The sequence below is a fragment of the Oryctolagus cuniculus genome, chromosome 10, assembly GCF_051225735.1.
Source record: "Oryctolagus cuniculus isolate XC-2025 breed Fujian yellow rabbit chromosome 10, ASM5122573v1, whole genome shotgun sequence".
NCBI lineage: Eukaryota > Metazoa > Chordata > Mammalia > Lagomorpha > Leporidae > Oryctolagus > Oryctolagus cuniculus.
Genome location: NC_142876.1, coordinates 21,753,123 through 21,774,233, shown reverse-complemented (window position 1 = coordinate 21,774,233; position 21,111 = coordinate 21,753,123). Strand labels below are relative to the sequence as shown.

The window sequence follows — 21,111 nt, the reverse complement described above, 5'->3', positions numbered from 1 at the left end:
TAGGATTTGGAAGGTAAGTGGAATTTGTTAGGCAGACACGGGGATCAGGATGTTTCTGACAGAGGAAAACTTTATACAAAAGTGCAAAAGCATAAGAACTAGTCTAGGTGTGTGTGGGAAGACAAATTTTCGTTCTCTGTGATATCAAGTTTGAGGGAAGTAGTGGCAGGATGTAAGACTGGCAAAGTAGGGGCCGGCGCCGTGGCTCACTTGGTTAATCCTCCACCTGTGGCACCGGCATCCCATATGGACGCCGGGTTCTAGTCCCAGTTGCTCCTCTTCCAGTCAAGCTCTCTGCTATGGTCCAGGAGGGCAGTGGAGGAAGGCCCAAGTGCTTGGGACCCTGTACCCACATGTGAGACCAGGAAGAAGCGCCTGACTCCTGGCTTGGGATCGGCATGGCTCCGGCCATGGCAGCCATTTGGGTGGAATACCAATGGAAGGAAAACTTTTCTCTCTGTCTCTCTCTCTCACTGTCTAACTCTATCTGTCAAATAAACAAAAAACAAACAAAAAAGGACTGGCAAAGTTGTCAGGGGACAGCTCATGGAGGGCCTTGTGTGTTGGATTTCACTTTGTAAGTCTGGGTTGGTAGGCTTGTCCTCTAAAGAACTAGGTAGAAAATATTTTAGGTTCTGCAGGCCATGTGGTCTGTGTTTCAGCTACGCACATCTGCTGTTGTGGCACAAAATTAGCCAGGGACAATACATAAATGAATGAGCCTGGCTGTGTTTTCATAAAACTTTATTTACTTAAATAGCCTTTGAGCTGGGGTTGACCCTTGAGCTGTAGCTTGGGCAGTCTTGGTAAGAATAAGTCCATGAAAAAATTTATGTTTAAACACCACCTGGGTGGCATCATTGAAAATGGTTTAGATGGGAACAAATGAGATAGGAGTATATTATAATAGCCCAGCTGAGAGGGACAGGTCTGAACTAAAAACTAAAGCAATGAATGAGGAAGAGGGTGGAAGGATTCTCCATGCTTCCTACAGGGCTGTCCTACAGATTACTGTTTTTTTTTTTTTTTCTTTGTTTTTGTATTTATTTATTTGAAAGGCAGAGTGGCACAGAGAGGGAGAGACACAGAGAGATCCTTCATTCTTTGGTTCACTCCCTAGATGGCTGCAGCAGCCAGATCTGGGTCAGGTCAAAGCCAGACATTAGGAACCTCACCCTGGACTTCCACATGGGTGGCAGGGGCCCAAGCACATGCACCATCATCTACTGCCTTCTCAGGTGTGTTAGTAGGAAGCCAGGTAAGAAGCAAAGCAGCTTGACTGGAATGAGCACTCTATATGGGATATGGGCATCATAAGCAGTGACTTAACCCATTGTATCATCCCACTGGCCCTCAAACAGTTCATTTAATAACAGTAATATCTAACCTTTATGACAATTTAGCACGTGCTGAGAGGTGAACTTGTGGTGCCCCTTAATTTTCATAACTCAGCTGAGTTGGTGCTGTTTCTCATTTTATTTGCCTCCAGATAACCACATTGAATTTAAGATAAGTTAGTTATCATTGAAGAAAACGTGACTTTGATTTTAACATGTGCCCCCTTCACTCTGGAGCTTTGTAGTGTTCATGCTCCTGGAGTGCACATAGATTATTGTGGTGCTGAATCTGGTCCCCTAATAAAAACTTACGAATGTAGGTTTTATATCATGCTGTGTTGGAAAAAGAATTTGTTTTTCTCCTCTGTCTCCCACACAACAATCCAAACAGAAGACTTCTGTGGCTTTTGAGGGTGTGGGGATTTCCATCACTAGCAAGCAAGCCGTTAAGCCTGCGGCAGACACCAGCTGTTTCCTCTGGTCACCTCAGTTCTGACTCTGTGCACCTGGAGATGGAAGCAGACCCCAAGGTTGAGGGCTCTGTGCCCAAGACCATCTCTGTAGTTGTCAGTCTGAAGCTCCAGCTTGTGTGACCTTGCTGTTGACCAGTAGGCTTCTGACTGATCGGTTCCTACCACATCCTTCTTGGGTTCAGTGAATTTGCTCAAGCAGCTCAGAGAACTCAGGGCGACACATAGGTGTACTGGTTTGTTATAAAGGATGTTACAAAGGCTACAGACGGAGCTGCTTCTAAATCTGGTTTCTATTTCATGAAGTAGAGAATGAATTTTTTCTGCAACTTGTGAAAGCTGCTATTATTTAATTTCATTAAAGCAAACTGGCTTAATATTTAGAAAGAAAGCATATTTTGTTTGTAACCTGGGCTTCTTGTGCCTTCTCGGCCTAGAGGACACTGTGGTGGCACTCTCGGTGACGGGCATCCTGAAGGTGTGGATCGTTACCTCTGAAATAAGTGGCATGCAGGTGAGACAAGGGAAGCTGGGAGTGCTTTCTCTGTTTTTATTCTTACAGTCTAAAGTTTTAGTCCTGACTTGTTCCTTCCCTTTCTTTTCCTAAGAAGGGAAAATGTTTTGGGATCTTGCAGACATGTAATAGAAGTTCTCTGTAAATGGTTAGCATAAGTGCATTGTTGTTTTTCATATGTATTGGAAATAACTGCTCCCTCAAGTATCTGAAATACAGAAACATACTGCAGAGGATATAAAGTAGAGACATATAAAAGAGGTGGAGTTTTCCACAACTGCTTTCTAAATTAGAAGTTAAAAAAGATGAGGCCAGCGCTGTGGTGTAGTGGGCAAAGCTGTTGCCTGTAGTGCTTACATCACATATGGGTGCCAGATCGAGTCCTGGCTTCTCCACCTCTGAGCCAGCTCTCTGCTATGGCCTGGGAAAGCAGTAGAAGATGGCCGAAGTGCTCGAGCCCCTGCATCCGTGTGGGAGACCCTGAACAAACTCCTGGTTCCTGGCTTTGGATCAGCTCAGCTCCAGTTGTTGGCAGCCATTTGGGGAGTGAACCAGCAGATGGAAGACCTCTCTTTCCCTCTCTCTGCCTCTGTCTCTCTGTAATCTGCCTTTCACATAAATAAATAAATCTTTAATAAAGAAAGTTAAAAGGTAATTTGAGGGAAAAAAAGTAAAGCAAACCATCACTGAAAGTGTGTAAGGCTGCCTTTAGGCCTCCATTGCAGGTATAGGGGCTTGATTTTCTTGTTATTTTTAATCAGTAAGAAAGGCAGATCAATTTTCAGATAATATTGATGCTAATCTCTCTCTCTCTCTCTCTCTTTTTTTTTTTTTTTGACAGGCAGAGTGGACAGTGAGAGAGACAGAGAGAAAGGTCTTCCTTTATCGTTGGTTCACCCTCCAATAGCCGCTGTGGCCAGCGCACTGTGGCCGGCGCACTGCACTGATCCAAAGCCAGGAGCCATGTGCTTCTCCTGGTCTCCCATGGGGTGCAGGGCCCAAGGACTTGAGCCATCCTCCACTGCATTCCCGGGCCATTGCAGAGAGCTGGACTGGAAGAGGGGCAACCGGGACAGAATCTGGCGCCCCGACCAGGACTAGAACCCGGTGTGCCAGCGCCACAGGCGGAGGATTAGCTTATTGAGCCACGGCACCAGCCTAATCTCTCTCTCTTTTTTTTAAAGATTTATTTGAAAGGCAGTGTTACAGAGAGAAAGAGTGGCTGCAGTAGCCAGGACTGGGCGAGGCCAAAGCCAGAAGTCAGGCTCCAGGAGCTACATCCTGGTCTCCCCAAATAGGTACAGGAGCCCAAGGACTGGGAAGATCTTTGCTTTCTCATGTGCATCAGTAGGGAGCTGGATCAGAAGTGGAGCAGCCAGAACTTGAACCAGCACCCATATGTGAACCTTTGTTGCAGGCAGTGGCTTAATCCAGTATGCTACAACGCCAACCCACCGCTAATCTCTTAAACTAGAGAAGCTTTAGGATTGAATTTGGTAGAAACTAGAGGAACTGATCAGTTGTTATTTTTTTTTTTAACCTAAAGGACATATAGCTACAGATACTAGGATTAATACACTTTTTACTATTTTTGCCAGAGTGATGACATTCTCACATATGGCTTTAAATCTTGAGTAGCTTTGTAGCAAAGGCACTTGTACCCAGATGTTTTTAGGGTGATAATTTTGTTGATAACCAAGCTATTCCTAAAGCTTCACAAATCTTTCTCTTTTCAGGATACTGAGCCAATATTTGAGGAGGAATCCAAACCTATTTATTGTCAGAATTGCCAAAGCATCTCCTTTTGCGCATTCACACAAAGATCACTTTTGGTTGTGTGCTCCAAATACTGGAGGGTAAGATAACTACACATCAGGAGCTATATTTTTGTCCTTCAAGATATTGGTGCATCAGTCTTCCAAAGAGAATTCTAAGGCAATACTGGGTGCGAGACTGTTTTAGTAATTTTGAATTCCTATCTAATTTCCATACCATTTTTGAACACCAGAGACTGGCTGTAAATATTGTCTTTGTTTTGGTTCATGGAATGATTCAATTAGTGACTGTATTTTATTGGTCTTAATTTCAGCTTTTTGTCACTGTTTAGTTATTGTCTTAGTACAATGTAAACAATATAGTGAATATTCTGCAGGTTGAACATTTTTGGTAGGATATTATTAAATCTGGTTGACGTTTTTTGGCTTCTTGGAGTTGAGAAAGTCTTCCTCCATCATTTCAGATGATGATTTAAGGAGAATATAATTTCTCATTCCTCAACTTTAATATGTACACGATAGAAAATTAAGCAGCATGTTTTAAGCACTTGCTCTATTTGTTTTTAAAGCTAGCATTTTTTATTTTTAAAGCTTTCCATCTGTTATTTCTTTTAATTCTCCCAACACTCCAAGGATAGGTATATTATTTAATCCTCCATAACAAATTATTCCAAAATTTAGAAATGTAAAAAACAAACTTGCTTTATCATTCAAGTTCTCTGGGCAGGAATCTTGACATAGCTCAGTACCTCTGAGCAGGGTCTCTCACAGGCTGCAGTCCAGGTATCTGTTGGGACTGTGATCTTGACTCTTTGCTAGACTCTGGGCGGGTCTGATTCCAAGATCCCTCAGTTGACAGTTGGCAGGCCTCGGGTTCTTCAGAGACTATTGGTTGGAGACATTAGTTCCTTGCCATGTTGGTGGCTCCACAAGGGTGCTCATGATGTGGGAGCTGTCCTTCAGAGTAAGTACACGAGACAAAGTGTCCCCAAGACCTACTGAAGCTTGGAGTTCAGATCTCATCACCTGTGCCATATTGTGTTCCCTGGAAACATTTGCATAGCCCAGCCTGTTCACCGGATTGCACAATGATGTGAGTGCTGGAGTTAGGAGCAGTGGAGCCGGCTTAGAGCTTTCCAGCTGTAGCAGCAGCAGATGAGGCTGCAAAGGCACAGAGGGATAAACTACGAGACTAAGGTGGTGCAAGTAGTGGTGGAGTGGCTGAGTTACAACTCAGGTCTTCTGGCTGTAGTGGTAAAATAACACTGAGGTGGTCCTGCGGCCAAACAGAATGATGTCTTCAAATATTTATTGTCATGCTTAAGTTTTCAATTTTAATATAGTTGAATTATTATCTTTTATTTTGTGGTTCTAAGACATCTGTGTCATGTTTAAAAGGGCTTACTATGTGCTGAGATTTTAAAAAAGCAAAACAAAAAGTAAGTACCTATTTTCCCCAATACATATTGTTTTTATATCTGTGAGTATTTAATCTGGAATTTATTTCGCATAAATTGTAACATATATATTATTTCAGCTGAAGACCCGAGTTCTTGTTGCCATTCATTGAATAATTCATCTGTTCTTGTGCCTTGACAATATGCTGTATTCCTATTTTATTGCATTCTGTTTCCAGACTTCTTGTCTGTCCATTCATGAGTTAATACTGCATTATTTTAACTTCCATAACTTTATGATTTGTTTTAGTAGATAATAGGACTGATCTCTTCATTATTATTTTGTAGACTTTTCTTGCCTCTTATTTTAGTTAGTATCATATGATGATAAATATTATGGCAAATAATGGAGATTTTGGCAAGTCAACTAGTATTTATTCTTACTCCAGGGCTCTGCACAAGCAATATTATTTTCTTTAAAGGAGAGCAAGATAAAAACTTGAGGTCATTGTGGAATTACTCATTCTTCTTGGGGAAAACTTCTAACAATGATAGAATGTATTTTATTCAAACATTGTAGGTGAGAATGTAAACTGGGAGAGCCACTGTGGAAGACAGTATAGAGATACCTCAGAAATCTGAATATAGACCTACCATATGATCCAGCCATCCCACTCCTGGGAATTTAACTTGACCACATGCTGGGGGTCGCTAACAAAGTATCTTTATCTGAGGAATTGAACATTAAGGACTTGAGTTTGTTAAACATATTTCTATTTCCAGAGCTTTATCTAAGTTGAAATGTCACTAGGTCTTACTTAAATGGCATCAACTTGGAGAGGATTGTGACTTTCTTATTCCTTGTAGGTATTTGATGCTGGAGACTATTCCCTGTTGTGTTCAGGTCCCAGTGAAAATGGCCAGACGTGGACTGGAGGGGATTTTGTATCAGCAGATAAAGTCATCATTTGGACTGAAAATGGGCAAAGTTACATTTACAAACTCCCTGCTAGGTATGCAATACATAAGAAGTTAGGATTTTAATCCAAGTAAAAAAAGCAGAATTTGGTATGTAATCTGAAAGTATGAAAATGTAGGTTCTATAAATAATTTAGGTTACAGACATTAGAACTTTTTAACTTATACTTAAAATCCAATTTAACTTTATTTATTTATTTAAAAGGTTTTTATTTAATTTATTTGAAAGGTAGAGTTAAAGAAAGGGAGAGGCACTCAAAGAGAAAAAGAGGAAAGGTAGCTTCCATCTGCTGGTTCACTCCCTACATGGCTGCAATGGCTGGAGCTGGGCCAGGCCAAAGCCAGGAGCCTGGAACTGCATGCGGGTCTCCCATGTGGGTAACAAGGGCCCAAGTACTTGGGCCATCTTATGCTGCTATCCCAGGGGCAAGTTAGCAGGGAGCTGGTTTCGAAATGGAGCAGCCAGGATTGAACTAGTGCTGATGTGGGATGCTGGCATCACAAGTAGCTGTTTGACCTACTGTGCCACAATGCTGGCCCCTAATTTAACTTCTAAGTACCAAAATTAGGTGGGTTTCTGCTTGAAGGATTTTTCTGGTTGCATAAATGTTTGAATTTCAAGCCTATAGTTAAATTAACTTAGTTTTATTTTTTGAATTCTTAAAGTTTCAATTTTTTTTAAGATTTACTTTATTTGTTTGGAAGACAGAGTTACAGAGAGAGGTAGAGACAGAAAAAAAGGTCTTCCATCCACTGGTTCACTCCCCAGATGGCCGCAACGGCTGAGCTATGCCAATCTGAAGCCAGGAGCCAAGAGCTTCCTCCGGGTCCCCCACATGGGTGCAGGGACCCAAGGACTTGGGCCACCTTCTACTGCTTTCCCAGGCCATATAGCAGACAGCTGGATCACAATAGGAGCAGCCAGGACTAGAACTAGCACCCATATGGGATGCCAGTGCCTCAGGCCAGGGCGTTAACCCGCTATGCCAAGCACCGACCCCAATTAACTGTATTTTTAAACATTCTCCTTTGTCCATTATAAAAAAAAATTCCTTCTGTTATGAAATGATAAAGTATGTAATGTCAGTATTTTAACTAAGTGTTGTATTTTTTTCATTTTCAGTTGTCTTCCAGCTAGTGATTCATTCCGTAGTGATGTGGGGAAAGCAGTTGAAAATCTAATTCCTCCTGTACAATATAGCCTCTTGGATCGAAAAGATAAAGAGGTAAAATTTTTCAGGTACCATTTATAATTGATAGTTACATTGAACACATTCTTTTATTAAAAAAAAGATTTATTTATTTATTTGAAAGTCAGAGTTAGAGAAGGAGAGGCAGAGAGAGAGGTCTTCCATCCATTGGTTCACTCCCCAATTGGCCACAATGGCCAGAACTGCACTGATCCAAAGCCAGGAACCAGGAGTTTCTTTCGGGTCTCCCATGTGGGTGCAGGGGCCCAAGGACTTGGGCCATCTTCTACTGCTTTCTCAGGCCACAGCAGAGAGCTGAATTGAAAGTGGAGTAGCTGGGATTCGAACTGGCGCCTATATGGGAGGCTGGCACTGCAGGGGGCGGCTTTACCCGCTTCGCCACAGTGCTGGCCCCCAGAGTTTGTGATTTCTAACTACCTGTTTAATGTTGACTTCAAGTTGAAATACAGAAGTACTCGGTACTGAGTTTTCAGCTCTGTTCTATGTGCATTTAGAAAGAAGCTTTGGTTTAGGGGATAAAACTTTCCTTTGATTATGTCCTGTGTCCCCACAGCTTAATGGACATAACACTGTGTTCTAGCTTTCTGTGGACAGATGGTAAGGGGAAGGCAATTGTTTAACCACAGGTTGTTTTTTTTTGTTTTTGTTTTGTTTTGTTTTAGATTTAGTTACTTATTTAAAAGGCAAAAGAGGAGAGACAGAGAGATCCATGAATATTTTGAGTATATAGAGTTTAAGGATCTATGTTTAACTGAGATTCTTTATAGCCTATTTATTCTTTACTCTCCTAACTTAAATCCTTACTACTACTGTCCAACCTAGATGGTTGCATCCAGTTAAATAAAGGTATACTGACCTGTATAAAAACAAACATAGATTAAAAAAAAAAAAACTACCATAGATCATTTTTTAAAAATATCAGCTCCGGGGCCAGTGCTGTTGGTGTAGTGGGTAAAACTGCCACCTGCAGTGTCGGCATCCCATATGGGAGCCAATTTGAGAGCAGGCTGTTCTACTTCTGATCCAACTCTCTGCTATGGCCTGGGAAAGCAGAAAAGGGTCCATGTGCTTGGGCCCTGCACTCATGTGAGAGACCAGGAAGTAGCTCCTGGGTCCTGGCTTCAGATCTGTCCAGCTCTGGCCATTGCAACCATCTGGGGAATGAACCAGGATGTAAGATCTCTCTCTGCCTCTGCCTCTCTGTAACTTTGCCTTTCAAATAAATTAATAAATCTTGAAAAAAAATCTCCCCAATACATTTTAAATTAAAATGCATTTATTATGTGGTATGAAGCACTCGTATGTTAAAATATTGATTATTACAGCTGCTGTAGCAATTTCTCCTTTTTAGTACATTGTTAATAGTTAAAATTTTCAGAATTTAGGGAAAGTTAGGAAATTTTTATTGGGCTTAATATATGTACTTTCCATAAGCTAGTGTTTTTTATATAACAACTGATACCAAATACAGGAATTTGTTAACTATAATTGTCAAAATTGAAATCTGTTTTTTTCTGTTTTTCTAAGAGTCCATGCTTCAATATTTCAGTACTTGTGAATTAATACTCTGATTTTTAATTTTAAGGGTCCATAACTGTTTAGTATTTTCAAATAAGTGATCTCACTGAAGGCATGAGATTGTAAGCTAAAAATAATTTATTTCAAAAATAGAAGTATACACAAAACCCTACTGAATAGTTTTTGTTTCTGTTAGCTTATAACTGACATACCAAGTTAGGTTAAAATTGATTTTCTTTCTTTCTTTTCTTTTTTTTTTTTTTTTTTTTTTTTTTTTTTTTTTTTTTGACAGGCAGAGTGGACAGTGAGAGAGAGAGACAGAGAGAAAGGTCTTCCTTTTGCCATTGGTTCACCCTCCAATGGCCACCGCGGCCGGCATGCTGCGGCCGGTGCACCGTGCTGATCCGAAGGCAGGAGCCAGGTGCTTCTCCTGGTCTCCCATGGGGTGCAGGGCCCAAGTACTGGGGCCATCCTCCACTGCACTCATGGGCCACAGCAGAGAGCTGGCCTGGAAGAGGGGCAACCGGGACAGCATCCGGCGCCCCGACTGGGACTAGAACCCAGTGTGCCGGCACCGCAAGGCGGAGGATTAGCCTATTGAGCTACGGCGCCAGCTAAAATTGATTTTCTAAATGTGACCAAGTGAAATATTATGTTATTAGTTGAAAACTAAGTTAATTAACCAAAAAGGTCTTCTAGTTTCATAATCTTGGTTGTTCTTTTGCTGCCTTTTTTTTTTTTTAATTTTTATTTAATTATTTGAGAAGGGATGGGAAAAGAGGGAGATTTAGTTTTCATCTTCTAGTTCACACTCTAAATGCCCACTATGGCTGGGGGCAGGCCTGGTGAAGCCAGGGGCTGGGAACTGAATCTAGGCCTCCCGCATAGGTATCAGGAACCCAATTAAGCCATCACCACTGCATCCCAGTGTCCTCCTTAGCAGGAAAGTGGAATTAGGAAATGGAGCTTGTAATCATACCCATGTACTCCAGTGTGGGGCACTGGTGTCCTCACTGCTTTTTAACCATTAGGCCGCATACCTGTCCCTGCTTCTAAATGACTTACCAGGAGTGGGCAAAACAGCAATCAAATAATTTGAAGTGTTGTGGCTAGAAACCATGTTTAATGAAGCAGAGAGAAAGAATGTAAGTACTAATCATAGAGAAAGACTATAAATACAGTTTTCAATGCTTTAGATGTTTGTTATAATAGGTTTGAATATTGGTTTATGTATATATTAATGCTACAAAATTACATTAAAACATTGTTAAATAATCATACCATAAATGCTTTTTTAACTTGAATACTTAGATGTGAGTATATAACATCTTTATTCAAAGAAATATTGATGGGTGAAATCTTTTCATTACAAACATAGCTGAAGATATTTTTAAATAATTTTTGGCAGTTGCTTATTTGTCCTCCTGTTACTCGATTCTTCTATGGATGCCGGGAATACTTCCATAAACTGTTAATTCAAGGGGATTCCTCTGGAAGATTAAATATCTGGAACATCTCAGACATAGCTGATAAACAAGGTGAAGAAGGTAATAGTCATGTGCAGTGACTTCCTAGTTTTTAAAATTTAACATCTTGAATACTAACCACTGGATAACAAATTCAAAATGTACATACATCATTTTTTTCTGCGGATTATATTTGATGACAGTTATATTTTAGTACATTGTTGAATTTACCAACATTATTGTAATGTTTTCAATTTTATTTTAACATCCAAAAATGTTTTTCTTTTATACAAAACAAAACCTCTACAGAGCTGGAGATGACAACTTCTGTTAGTTTGCAAGAGGCATTTGATAAACTGAGTCCTTGTCCTGCTGGAATTATAGATCAGCTGAGTGTGGTTCCCAATAGTAATGAACCTCTGAAAGTGACTGCAAGTGTGTACATACCAGCACATGGGCGGCTTGTTTGTGGCCGTGAAGATGGAAGCATAATTATTGTACCTGCCACACAGACGGCCATAGTACAGCTGTTGCAAGGGGAACACATGCTCAGAAGAGGTACACCAGTCTACAGATGTCTACAGTGTTTTAAGAACCCTATAAATAATGATAATGAAATATCTGTACTCTGTTTCTAACAAATATAATGAATCAGTATAGTTGATAGTGTGCCATATAGTTGGCGGAGTTTAATGTGCAGCTAATAAAATATTCAGTGCCTACATTATTGGAATAAATACCATATAATGACTGTAAATAGAAAAGTATCCAATTTTATCTCTTGGCATACATTAATAGTTTGAAATAATAATATTATTATTTCAATGGATGACTAAATATATTGCCAGTAACATGGATAATCTTCTAGATCAGTGTTGTCCAACAGAAATATGATACAAATCATATATGTAATTTTCTAATAGCTATGTTAAAAACTAAAGCCAAACCAGTGAAATTAATCATTGTAATATATTTATATAACCTAATGTGGAAAATTATTTTCATTCCAACTTCTTGACTATTTTTCATTTATAACACATACCAATCCTGAGCACCCCATTTCAGGTGCTCCATTAGTCTTCTATAGAATATTGCACAAAGCAATTTTAGAAGATAAACTTGGAAGCTTTTTCCTATGATATATTTTGTAGCTTTCTGGCAAGTCATGTTTACTTTTATTTGTTGAAACTTTGTAAGACTTTAATTTTCCCATTTTAAATCCAAAACTCATTCACAGGTTGGCCACCTCACAGAACACTCCGGGGTCATCGGAACAAAGTCACATGTTTGCTATATCCTCATCAGGTCTCAGCTCGGTATGACCAAAGATACCTGATATCTGGAGGTGTGGATTTTTCCGTCATAATTTGGGACATATTTTCTGGAGAAATGAAACATATCTTCTGTGTTCATGGAGGCGAGATTACTCAACTTCTAGTTCCGCCTGAAAACTGTAGTGTAAGTTGGTTCATATCATGTTAAAAATTATTTCAGTGTGGTCAAGCTATGTCACAATCAGGCATGTAAGTGGAATCTAAAGTAACTTAGGGAAATTGTGACACAAGAAGTAACAAAACCCTTTCAATTTTAGAACTAAAATAATAGACTTAATATTAAGACAAAGTCATGATCATTTATATAGAAGACTAATACAATCCTTTTTCCATTAATAGCTCCTAACATAGTGGCCATTTAGAATATGTTTATTGAATGAAGTTTCAATCTTTAGAAATGATTTAAATATCCCTGAAGACATTGTATAGCCTCATTATTTTCAGGTCCATCTGAGCGAAAGGATAGTGAACACGAACTTTGAGGGAGGCACAACATGTAGGAAGAGTTCATTTACACCAACAGTGAATGTGACAAGGGAGAGAAGTTTCACAGCTGCTGATCCTGATCCTGATTTTGGAAAATTTTGTACATGTTTTTGTGGAAGTAAATTTCTTTCTTAGTGATGTGTTTCAAGTTAGGGCATGATGTCAAGTAAAAAGCAAGTAATTTTAGAAATGTGAGATTTTAGGACACAATCATGATTCCCTAACACTCACATGTGTGTGCACATGCATACTTGTCTTCTTGCATACATATTTCATGCTTGTCATGTCACCAGTTCTGAGGTTACTGAAATTCAAAATGATCTTACTGGTGTATCTGGTGTAGTATTTACAAAAGTTACTTCAAAACCCACGGAATTTTCTTTGGCCTTTCTACATACCTTCTTAATCTTTATTTTATATCTATATCTATATCTATATTTAAGATTTATTTATTTTATTTGAAAGGCAGAGTTGCAGAGAGGCTGAGAGAGAAAGAGAGAGGTCTTCTATCCGCTGGTTCTCTCCCCAGATGGCCACAATGGCTGGAGCTGTGCCAATATGAAGTCAGGAGCCAGGAACTTCTTCCGGGTCTCCCATGCAGGTGCAGGGCCCAAGGACTTAGGCCATCTTCCACTGCTTTCCCAGGCCATAGCAGAGAGCTGGATCGGAAGTGGAGCAGCCAGGACTCAAACCGGAGCCCATATGGGATGCCAACACTGCAGGTGGTGGCTTAGCCCTCTACACCATAGCGCTGGCCCCCATTATATTTTATTACCATATTCTGCCTGTGATAGACTATTTGATTTGGTATTGGTGGCTCTGTAAAAAGTCCTAGTACCAGTGTCTCTCATTATTTTTCCTGCCAGACTTAAAAATTTGGGTCCTTAATTGTTCTCTTTCATCTTTTTTATTCTTTCTTTTTCTTTTCTTCTTGTTAGTCTCTTTTCTTAATCACCATGAAATATTAGTTTGTGTTTACTTAACCAGTTATGTGTCATATTTTAGTGAATTAGATATCATTGTAATTGCACTCATAACAGTACTGTTACACCCCTCCCCCTAAACTTTGTTTTATAGAGTTTATGTTCCAAAATGGAACATGGGAATTTTCATCTATGAATGCATATTTGGTGAAATATCGAATTTTTCAATGGTCAGCTTCATTATTTAGTTAATATTTGGTGCCAATTTAGAACAGCCATTTTTTTTGCTAACTTTTTTTTTTATAAGAATTAAACAGGAGCTAGTTTCATGGTGCAGTGGGTTAAGATGCTGCTTGTGACAATGACGACTCTTATCAGAGCGCCAGTTCGAGATATAAAATGTTGGTACAGTTCAGGATTGTGTAGTATCAAAGGCTTGTTAAGAATAATTCTGAAGGTTTTGGGGAGCAGTACTTATTCTCTTCCCAGTAATATGTTTAAATGTTCTAAGGTGTATAAGCTTACATTTTGGAAAGAGGATCTGGCAAGTATTTCAGTAAGTTTTCTACAAAGCAAACTGTAACTAGCAAAGGAGAGCTATTAACAATATGCTTTAGTGTTTGAGGGAAGGGTCATATCATAAGTAGAGAGAAATAAATAACCTTGAGAATTGACTAACTATGTTGATTTTTATATGGAGTGCTGGAATTTGTGCTTTTGAGATCTCTATTATGTTACCTGCCTGTTCTGTCTCTTAAGATTATAAAATGTAGAAGGGGGGGGATCATTTGATTTTTATTTCTTTTCAGTAGTTTGATTTCTTTGGTTTTAAAGAATAAGTGATATATATATGTATATATATCACTTATATATATGTTTAATTCTCATTTTATTTGAAAGACAGAAAGAAAAAACAACAGAGAAAGAGAGCGAGCTTCCCTCTACTGGTTTATGCCCCACATGCTCACAACTGAGGCTGGATCAGATCGAAGCCAGGAACCTGGAACTCAATCTGTGTCTCCTATGTAGGTGTCAGGAACCTAAATGTTTGGGCCATCACCTGCTACCTCCCTGGGTGTATGTTAGCAGAAAGCTAGATAGCAAGTGGAGGAGCTGGGCATTCAGCCAGTTACTCCAGTATAGGATGTGGGCATACCAAGCAGTATGTTTTTATTTATTTATTTAAAAAAATTTTACAGTTTCTATTTAGTGACTGTCTTCCTCAACTTTTTTTTAAACATTTTTATTATTTATTTGAGAGATTTACAAAGAGAAGGAGCGACAGAGAGAAAGAAATTCCACCTACAATGGCCGCAATGGTTGGAACTGGACTGATCTGAGTTTATTCAGGGTCTCCTGCACAGGTGCAAGGACCTAAGCACTTGAGCCATCTTCTGCTAATTTCTCAGGCTGTAGCAGATAGCTGGATCAGAAGAAGACCAGCAAGGACTCGAACTGGTATCCATATGAGATGCCAGTACTGCAAGCAGAAGCTTAGCTCATTACACCCACAACGCTGGCCCCTATTTATTTTTTTAAAGATTTATTTATTTATTTATTTGAAAATCAAAGTTACAGAGAGAGAAGGAGAGATAATGATCTTCTATCCACTGTTTCACCCTCAAATGGCTGCAATGATTGGAGCTGGGCTAGGCCAAAGCCAGGAGCCAGGAACTTCTTCAAGGTCTCCCTCATGGGTGGCAGGGGCCAGACACTTGAGCCAGCTTCTGCTGCTTTTCCCAGGCCATTAGCAGGGAGCTGGATCAGAAATGGAGCAGCTGTGACATGAACTTGTGCCAATATGGGATGCCGGCGTTGCTGGCAGCACTGAACCTGCCATGCCAGCACTCTGATTTCTTGATAAAACAATACACACACATACACATACATATATATGAGGAAGAAAACAAAAATGAAATATTTATTGGAAATTAAACTGTTTATGTGACCAATATATGCATTATATAACATAATATTAAATCCTATGCCATTTTTATTTATCGTTCCAAGTTGTGTTTATTGTTTGTGAATGAGTGGTTTTGGATTTACATTATTATTGGCCTTATGTTACAATTCCAATGTGATAGTTCACACGCAGTTTTAATAGTATTCAAATTTAAAATGAAATCTTTATATTATTATTAAATTAGGTTTCAACATTAGTATTCACAGAGGAAACGTGTACCCTTAGAAGTAAGTCCATAGGAATGTATGCAGAACTATACAGCTCTACAGTTACAAACTTCCTCGTCCCTCTCTTATTCCCCATTCTTATTTTTTACTGAGATCAATTTCAATTGACTTTATATACATATGATTAACTCTGTTAAGTAAAGAGTTCAATAAATAGTATGAAGAAGAAGAAAACTGTTCTTTGACAGTTGAGACAAGGGTTATTCAAGTCATTGCTTCTCAGTGTCTGTTACACTTCTATAGAATTTCTTTTAGGTGCTCTATTAGTTATCACAGATCAGGGAGAGTGTTTTGAATTTGTCCTTTTGGGACTGGCTTATTTCACTAAGTATGGTGTTTTCCAGTTTCATCCATTTTGTTACAAATGATAGGATTTCATTTTTTTTTACTCTGTGTTGTATTCCATGGTGTATATATACCATAGTTTCTTTATCCAGTCTTCAATTGTTAAGCATTTGAGTTGATTCCAATCTTGGCTATTGTGAATTGAGCTGCAATAAAAATGAGGGTACAGATAATTTCTGTAATAATTGCTGATTTCATTTACCTTAGGTAAATTCACAGGAGTGGGATGGCTGGGTCATATGATAGGTCTATACTCAGATTTCTGAGGTATCTCCAAACTGTCTTCCATAGTGGTTTTACCAATTTACATTCCCACTAACAGTGGATTACCTTTTCCCCACATCCTCGCCAGCATTTGTTATTTGTTGATTTCTGTATGAAAGCTGTTTTAACAGGAGTGAGGTGGAACCTCATTGTGGTTTTGATTTGCATTTCCCTGACAGCTAGTGATCCTAAACATTTTTTCATATGACCATTAGTCATTTGGATTTCCTCTTTTGAAAAATGTCTATATAAGTGCTTTGCCCTTCTCTTAACTTGTTGTTTGGTGTGTTGTGGTGGAGAATCTTGATTTCTTTGTATGTTCTGGTTATTAATCCTTTATCAATAGCATAGTTTGCAAATTTCTCCCATTCTGTTGGTTGCCTCTTCACTTTCCTGTTTCTTTTGCAGTACAGAAACTTCTCAATTTGATGTAATGCCACTTGTTAATTTTGGCTTTGCTTGTCTGTGCCTTTGGGGACTTTTCCAGGAACTGTTTGCCTGTGCCAGTGTCTTGCAGGGTTTCCCCAGTGCTCTCTAATAATTTGATGGTATCAGGTCATAGATTTAGATCTTTAATCCATTTTGAATGGATTTTTTTTTTTGTGTAAGGTGTAAGCTGGGGGTCTTGCTTCATATTTCTGCATGTGGAAATCCAGTTTTCCCAGCACCGTTTGTTGAAGAGACTGTCCTTGCTCCAGGGATTGGTTTTAGATTGAATATAAGTTAGTTGTAGATTCTTGTATTGATTTCTGGCATTTACATTCTGTTCTAATGGTCTGTCCATCTGTTTTTGTACCAGTACCAGGCTGTTTTGATTATAACTGCCTTATAGTATGTCTTGAAATCTGGTATTGTGATGCCTCTGGCTTTGTTTTTGTTTATAAGATTGCTTTAGTTATTCAAGGTCTCCTGTGTTTTCATATAAAATTCAGTATCATTTTTTTCTAAATCTGAGAAGAATGTCTTTGGTATTTTGATTGATATTGCATTAAATCTGTAAATTGCTTTTGGAAGAATGGACATTTTAATATTGATTCTTCCAATCCATGAACATTAAGATTTTTCCATTATTTTGTATCTTCTTCTATTTCTTTCTTTAGTGTTTGTAATTCTCTTTATTTATTTAGAATTTATGTATTTATTTACTTAATTTATTCACTTATAATTTGTTTATATAATATATTAATTTTATTTATTTATTTATAATTTATTCCAAGATATTCGATTTTTTTGTAGCTATTGTGAATAAGATTGATCTTAGAAGTTCTTTCTCAGTCATGACATTATTTGTGTATACAAAGGCTGTTGATTTTTGTGTATTGATTTAATATCCTGCTACTTTACCAAACTCTTCTGAGTTCCAATAGTCTCTTGGTGGAGCTTTTTGATCCCTATGTGTATTATCTTGTCATCTGGAAATAGGGATAGTTTGAGTTCCTCCTTCCCAATTTATATCCCTTTGATTTCTTTCTTTCTTTTTTTTTTTTATTTTTGTTTATTTTGACAGGCAGAGTTAGACAGTGAGAGAGAGAGACAGAGAGAAAGGTCTTCCTTCCGTTGGTTCACCCCCCAAATGATCGCTACGGCCGGTGTGATACACCAATCCGAAGCCAGGAGCCAGGTGCTTCCTCCTGGTCTCCCATGCGGGTGCAGGGCCCAAGCACTTGGGCCATCCTCCACTGCACTCCTGGGCCACAGCAGAGAGCTGAACTGGAAGAGGCGCAACCGGGACAGAATCCGGTGTCCTAACCAGGACTAGAACCCAGTGTGCTGGTGCCGCAGGCAGAGGATTAGCCTAGTGCGCCGTGGCACCGGCCTACTTTGTACTTTTACTGAGAGATTTTCTTCCTTTACCTTCTCTCAGAGTGATGACCATATTTCTTTGTTTCTGTGTACAGCACATCCTTAAACACTTTTACAGGGCCTGATGGGCAGTGACAAATTTTTTCAATTTCTGTTTGTAATGGAAGGTCTTTATTTCACCTTCATTCATAAATAGAGCAGCATGTAGTACTCTGGGTTGACAGTTCTTTTCTCTCAAGACTTGGAATATATCTCCCATTCTCTCCTAGCCTGTAGGGTTTCTTATGAGAAGTCTGCTTTGAGTCTAATTGGAGATCCTCTGAAAGTAATCTGTTGCTTCTCTCTTGCACATTTTAGTGAATTTTCTTTGTTTTACTGTGTAGAGTTTGATTACATTGTGTCATGGTGAAGATCTTTTCTGGTCATGTCTATTAGGAGTTCTATGTGCTTCCTGTATTTGGATGTTTCTCTTTTTCTCCAAATTGGGGAGATTTTCTGTTTTTATTTCACTAAAAAAGCCTTCTAATCCTTTCTCTCTTTCCATGCCTTCAGATACTCCTAGAACCCGTATGTTGGGTGTTTGATAGTATCCTGTAGATTACCAACAGTGTTTTTTAGTTTTCTAATGTCTTCTTATGTTTGGTCTGACTGTAATTTCCTGTGGTTTGTCTTGTAAGTTGGATATTCTGTCTTCTGCTTCACCGATTCTGTTGGTAAGGGTTTCTGCTGCATTTTTTATTTGTTCTATTGGATTCTTCATTTCTAAGATTTCATTTTGATTTCTCTTTAAGATAGCAATTTCGTGGAAGAAATTTTCTTTCATGTCATGTACAGATTTCAGTAGTTCATGCATTTGCTTCTGATTACTTCTAAATAATCCTTTGATCAATTTTTGAATTCCTTTTTTGGCATTTCTTAAATCTCATCATCTTTACAATCTAGTTTCGAAATATTGTGTTCTTTTGGGGCATCATGTTGTCTTCCTTATTCTTGCTTCTTCTATTGGTGTGCTTGTTTTTTGGCATTTGTGAAGATAATTCTTGGTTTCTTTGGTTTTTCACTGTGGTGGCTTTTATCTTTGTACTATGACTCTTCAGATTAGTGGAGTGTCTGCTTTCAGTGAATACCTAGAGTCATGTGGTAGGTGTGACCAGGGAGCTCTGTTTAGTTCTCCAGGGTGAATGGCATGTCTGAGGTGACACACCTGGGTTGGTGTAAGTCTCCTCTTTTTTTTTTTTTTTTTATTAGAGGGGAGGGTTGTTCTTGTCTGTTGGTGTAGACTCAGCTGAGCTTCTGTCCTCAAAGGATAGTGCTTGGGTGCTAGCCCCAGTGGGTATATTATTTGTCTGCTCTGCCACAAGGACTACACACAAAGGATCTGTGCAGTCCTCAGTGTAAGCTCAGATTCCCCAGCAATGTGCCTTACCAAGTCCTGTGCGTATGAAACCTCCCACATTGACTGCCCAAAGTCCCAGCCACACCCTGAATCCTCCCACTCAGCCTCAGGGTTTTCACTGTGCCGGCACACAAGGCTCCCAAACAGTCAGGAGCACCCAGCTCCCTGTGTGTTCCCCCCCATGAGACTCAGGAGGCCCTGCTGGGCGTGAACATGATCTGGTGCAGCTGTTAAGCATGTCCAAAATGGTGCCTGTTCTCTATCAGCTTTTTACAGGATGCCTTTGCAGAGTGACTGGGGAGAGAAAATGTGCCCCCTCCCCTTTGTGTTTTCTTCTCTAATTTGGCAGGTACACTATCCCCCACAGGGCTCCAAGTTGGATTCCCTCTAGGCTCTTCCTGCAGCTTTTTCACCAATGGCTTGGGCTGCTGCAGTATGGTCTCACCTCATTCTCCAACGCTGGTGCAGAGGCTCTCGGCTGCTTGGGTCCCGAATTGTGGGCGTCCACCTCCACGCAGGTCCACTACATCCCTTTAATTTGTGTAGTTTCCTCTGCTGTTTTCTCCCTAACACTTCCCTGAGTCTGCACTGTTTCCACTTTTTAAAAACTGTCTTCTCCTAGACTGGAGCAGTAAGCTCCCTCCCTGTGCCACCATCTTAATCCCAGCGCTGTTTTACTTTCTTTTAGGAAATATGTGTTTAGCATTTATTTCCTTCTCATTCACATTAACAATTACATTATCACAGCTATTTTTCTATTGTTAAAAGCTATTTATAATGGAATTTTTGAACACTGTTTTTAAAAGATTAGTAACAATATTTTCTGACTATAAGCTACTGGGCTGACTTCTTTAATAAGCTAAAAACTTACTACATTTCATTTATTACATCTTACTAAACTTGTGGTCATTTAATCTCCAAAAATATCCAGAAGGGGGCAGCATGGATTTGTAAAAGCAGTCATATGAGGTATCTAACCTAAACATTAGTGTTTATGCATTCATCTGATGGTATTAGATACCTAGCTCCTAGAAACAGATAGGATAATATGAATAGTCCATATGACTGTATGTATACTACTTTATCTAATGTTCACAGCAAGTATGAGCAGTTAGCAAATTAGGGCTAAAACAATATTGTACTTTTGTTCTAAAGAAGTGCCCAAAGCTTGTACCTGAACTATCTCCTATCAGTTTTGAATCTGGATTTTTTTTTCTAAAGATGTATTTATTTATTTGAAAGTCAGAGTTACAGAGAGACAGAGGCAGAAAGAGAGAGAGAAGAATGAGAGAAGTCTTCCATCACTGGTTAACTCTCACTATGGCACAGCGGTGACCCCTTGATTCTGGATTTTTAAAATTTAATTTTATTAAATTTTACATTTTATTTCAAATTTTAATTTGCAATTAATAAAATTTTATTGCAAATATTGCAAATGCAATATGACATTTTAGAAGGAATGTCAATAATTATGACATGGTCTCTGAAGCCAGGCAGAGTAAACTTTGTTAGTACAATTTTTTATTTTATAGATATATTGATTTATTTACTTGAGAGGCAGAATTACAGACAGAGAGAGGGAGAGACAGAGAGAGAGGTCTTCCATCCTCTGGTTCACTCCTCAAATGGCCACAGGGGCTGTAGCTGGGCTGATCTGAAGCCAGGAGCCAGAAGCTTCTTCAGAGTCTCTCACATGAATAC

At 39.1% G+C, this 21,111-nt stretch overlaps 1 protein-coding gene across 6 annotated transcripts in view; it reads left to right on the top strand.

Moving 5' to 3' along the window:
* WDR7 (WD repeat domain 7) overlaps positions 1–21,111 on the top strand; it is a 377,439-nt gene that overhangs the window by 40,999 nt on the left and 315,329 nt on the right. For all 6 annotated transcript variants that reach the window (XM_070050124.2, XM_070050123.2, XM_089305092.1 and 3 more), the window contains 7 exons: positions 2,245–2,321; positions 4,058–4,177; positions 6,361–6,506; positions 7,595–7,697; positions 10,609–10,747; positions 10,976–11,224; positions 11,904–12,124. In XM_070050124.2, coding sequence (XP_069906225.1) covers positions 2,245–2,321; positions 4,058–4,177; positions 6,361–6,506; positions 7,595–7,697; positions 10,609–10,747; positions 10,976–11,224; positions 11,904–12,124 — 1,055 coding nt within the window. The remainder of the gene's footprint in view (positions 1–2,244; positions 2,322–4,057; positions 4,178–6,360; positions 6,507–7,594; positions 7,698–10,608; positions 10,748–10,975; positions 11,225–11,903; positions 12,125–21,111) is intronic.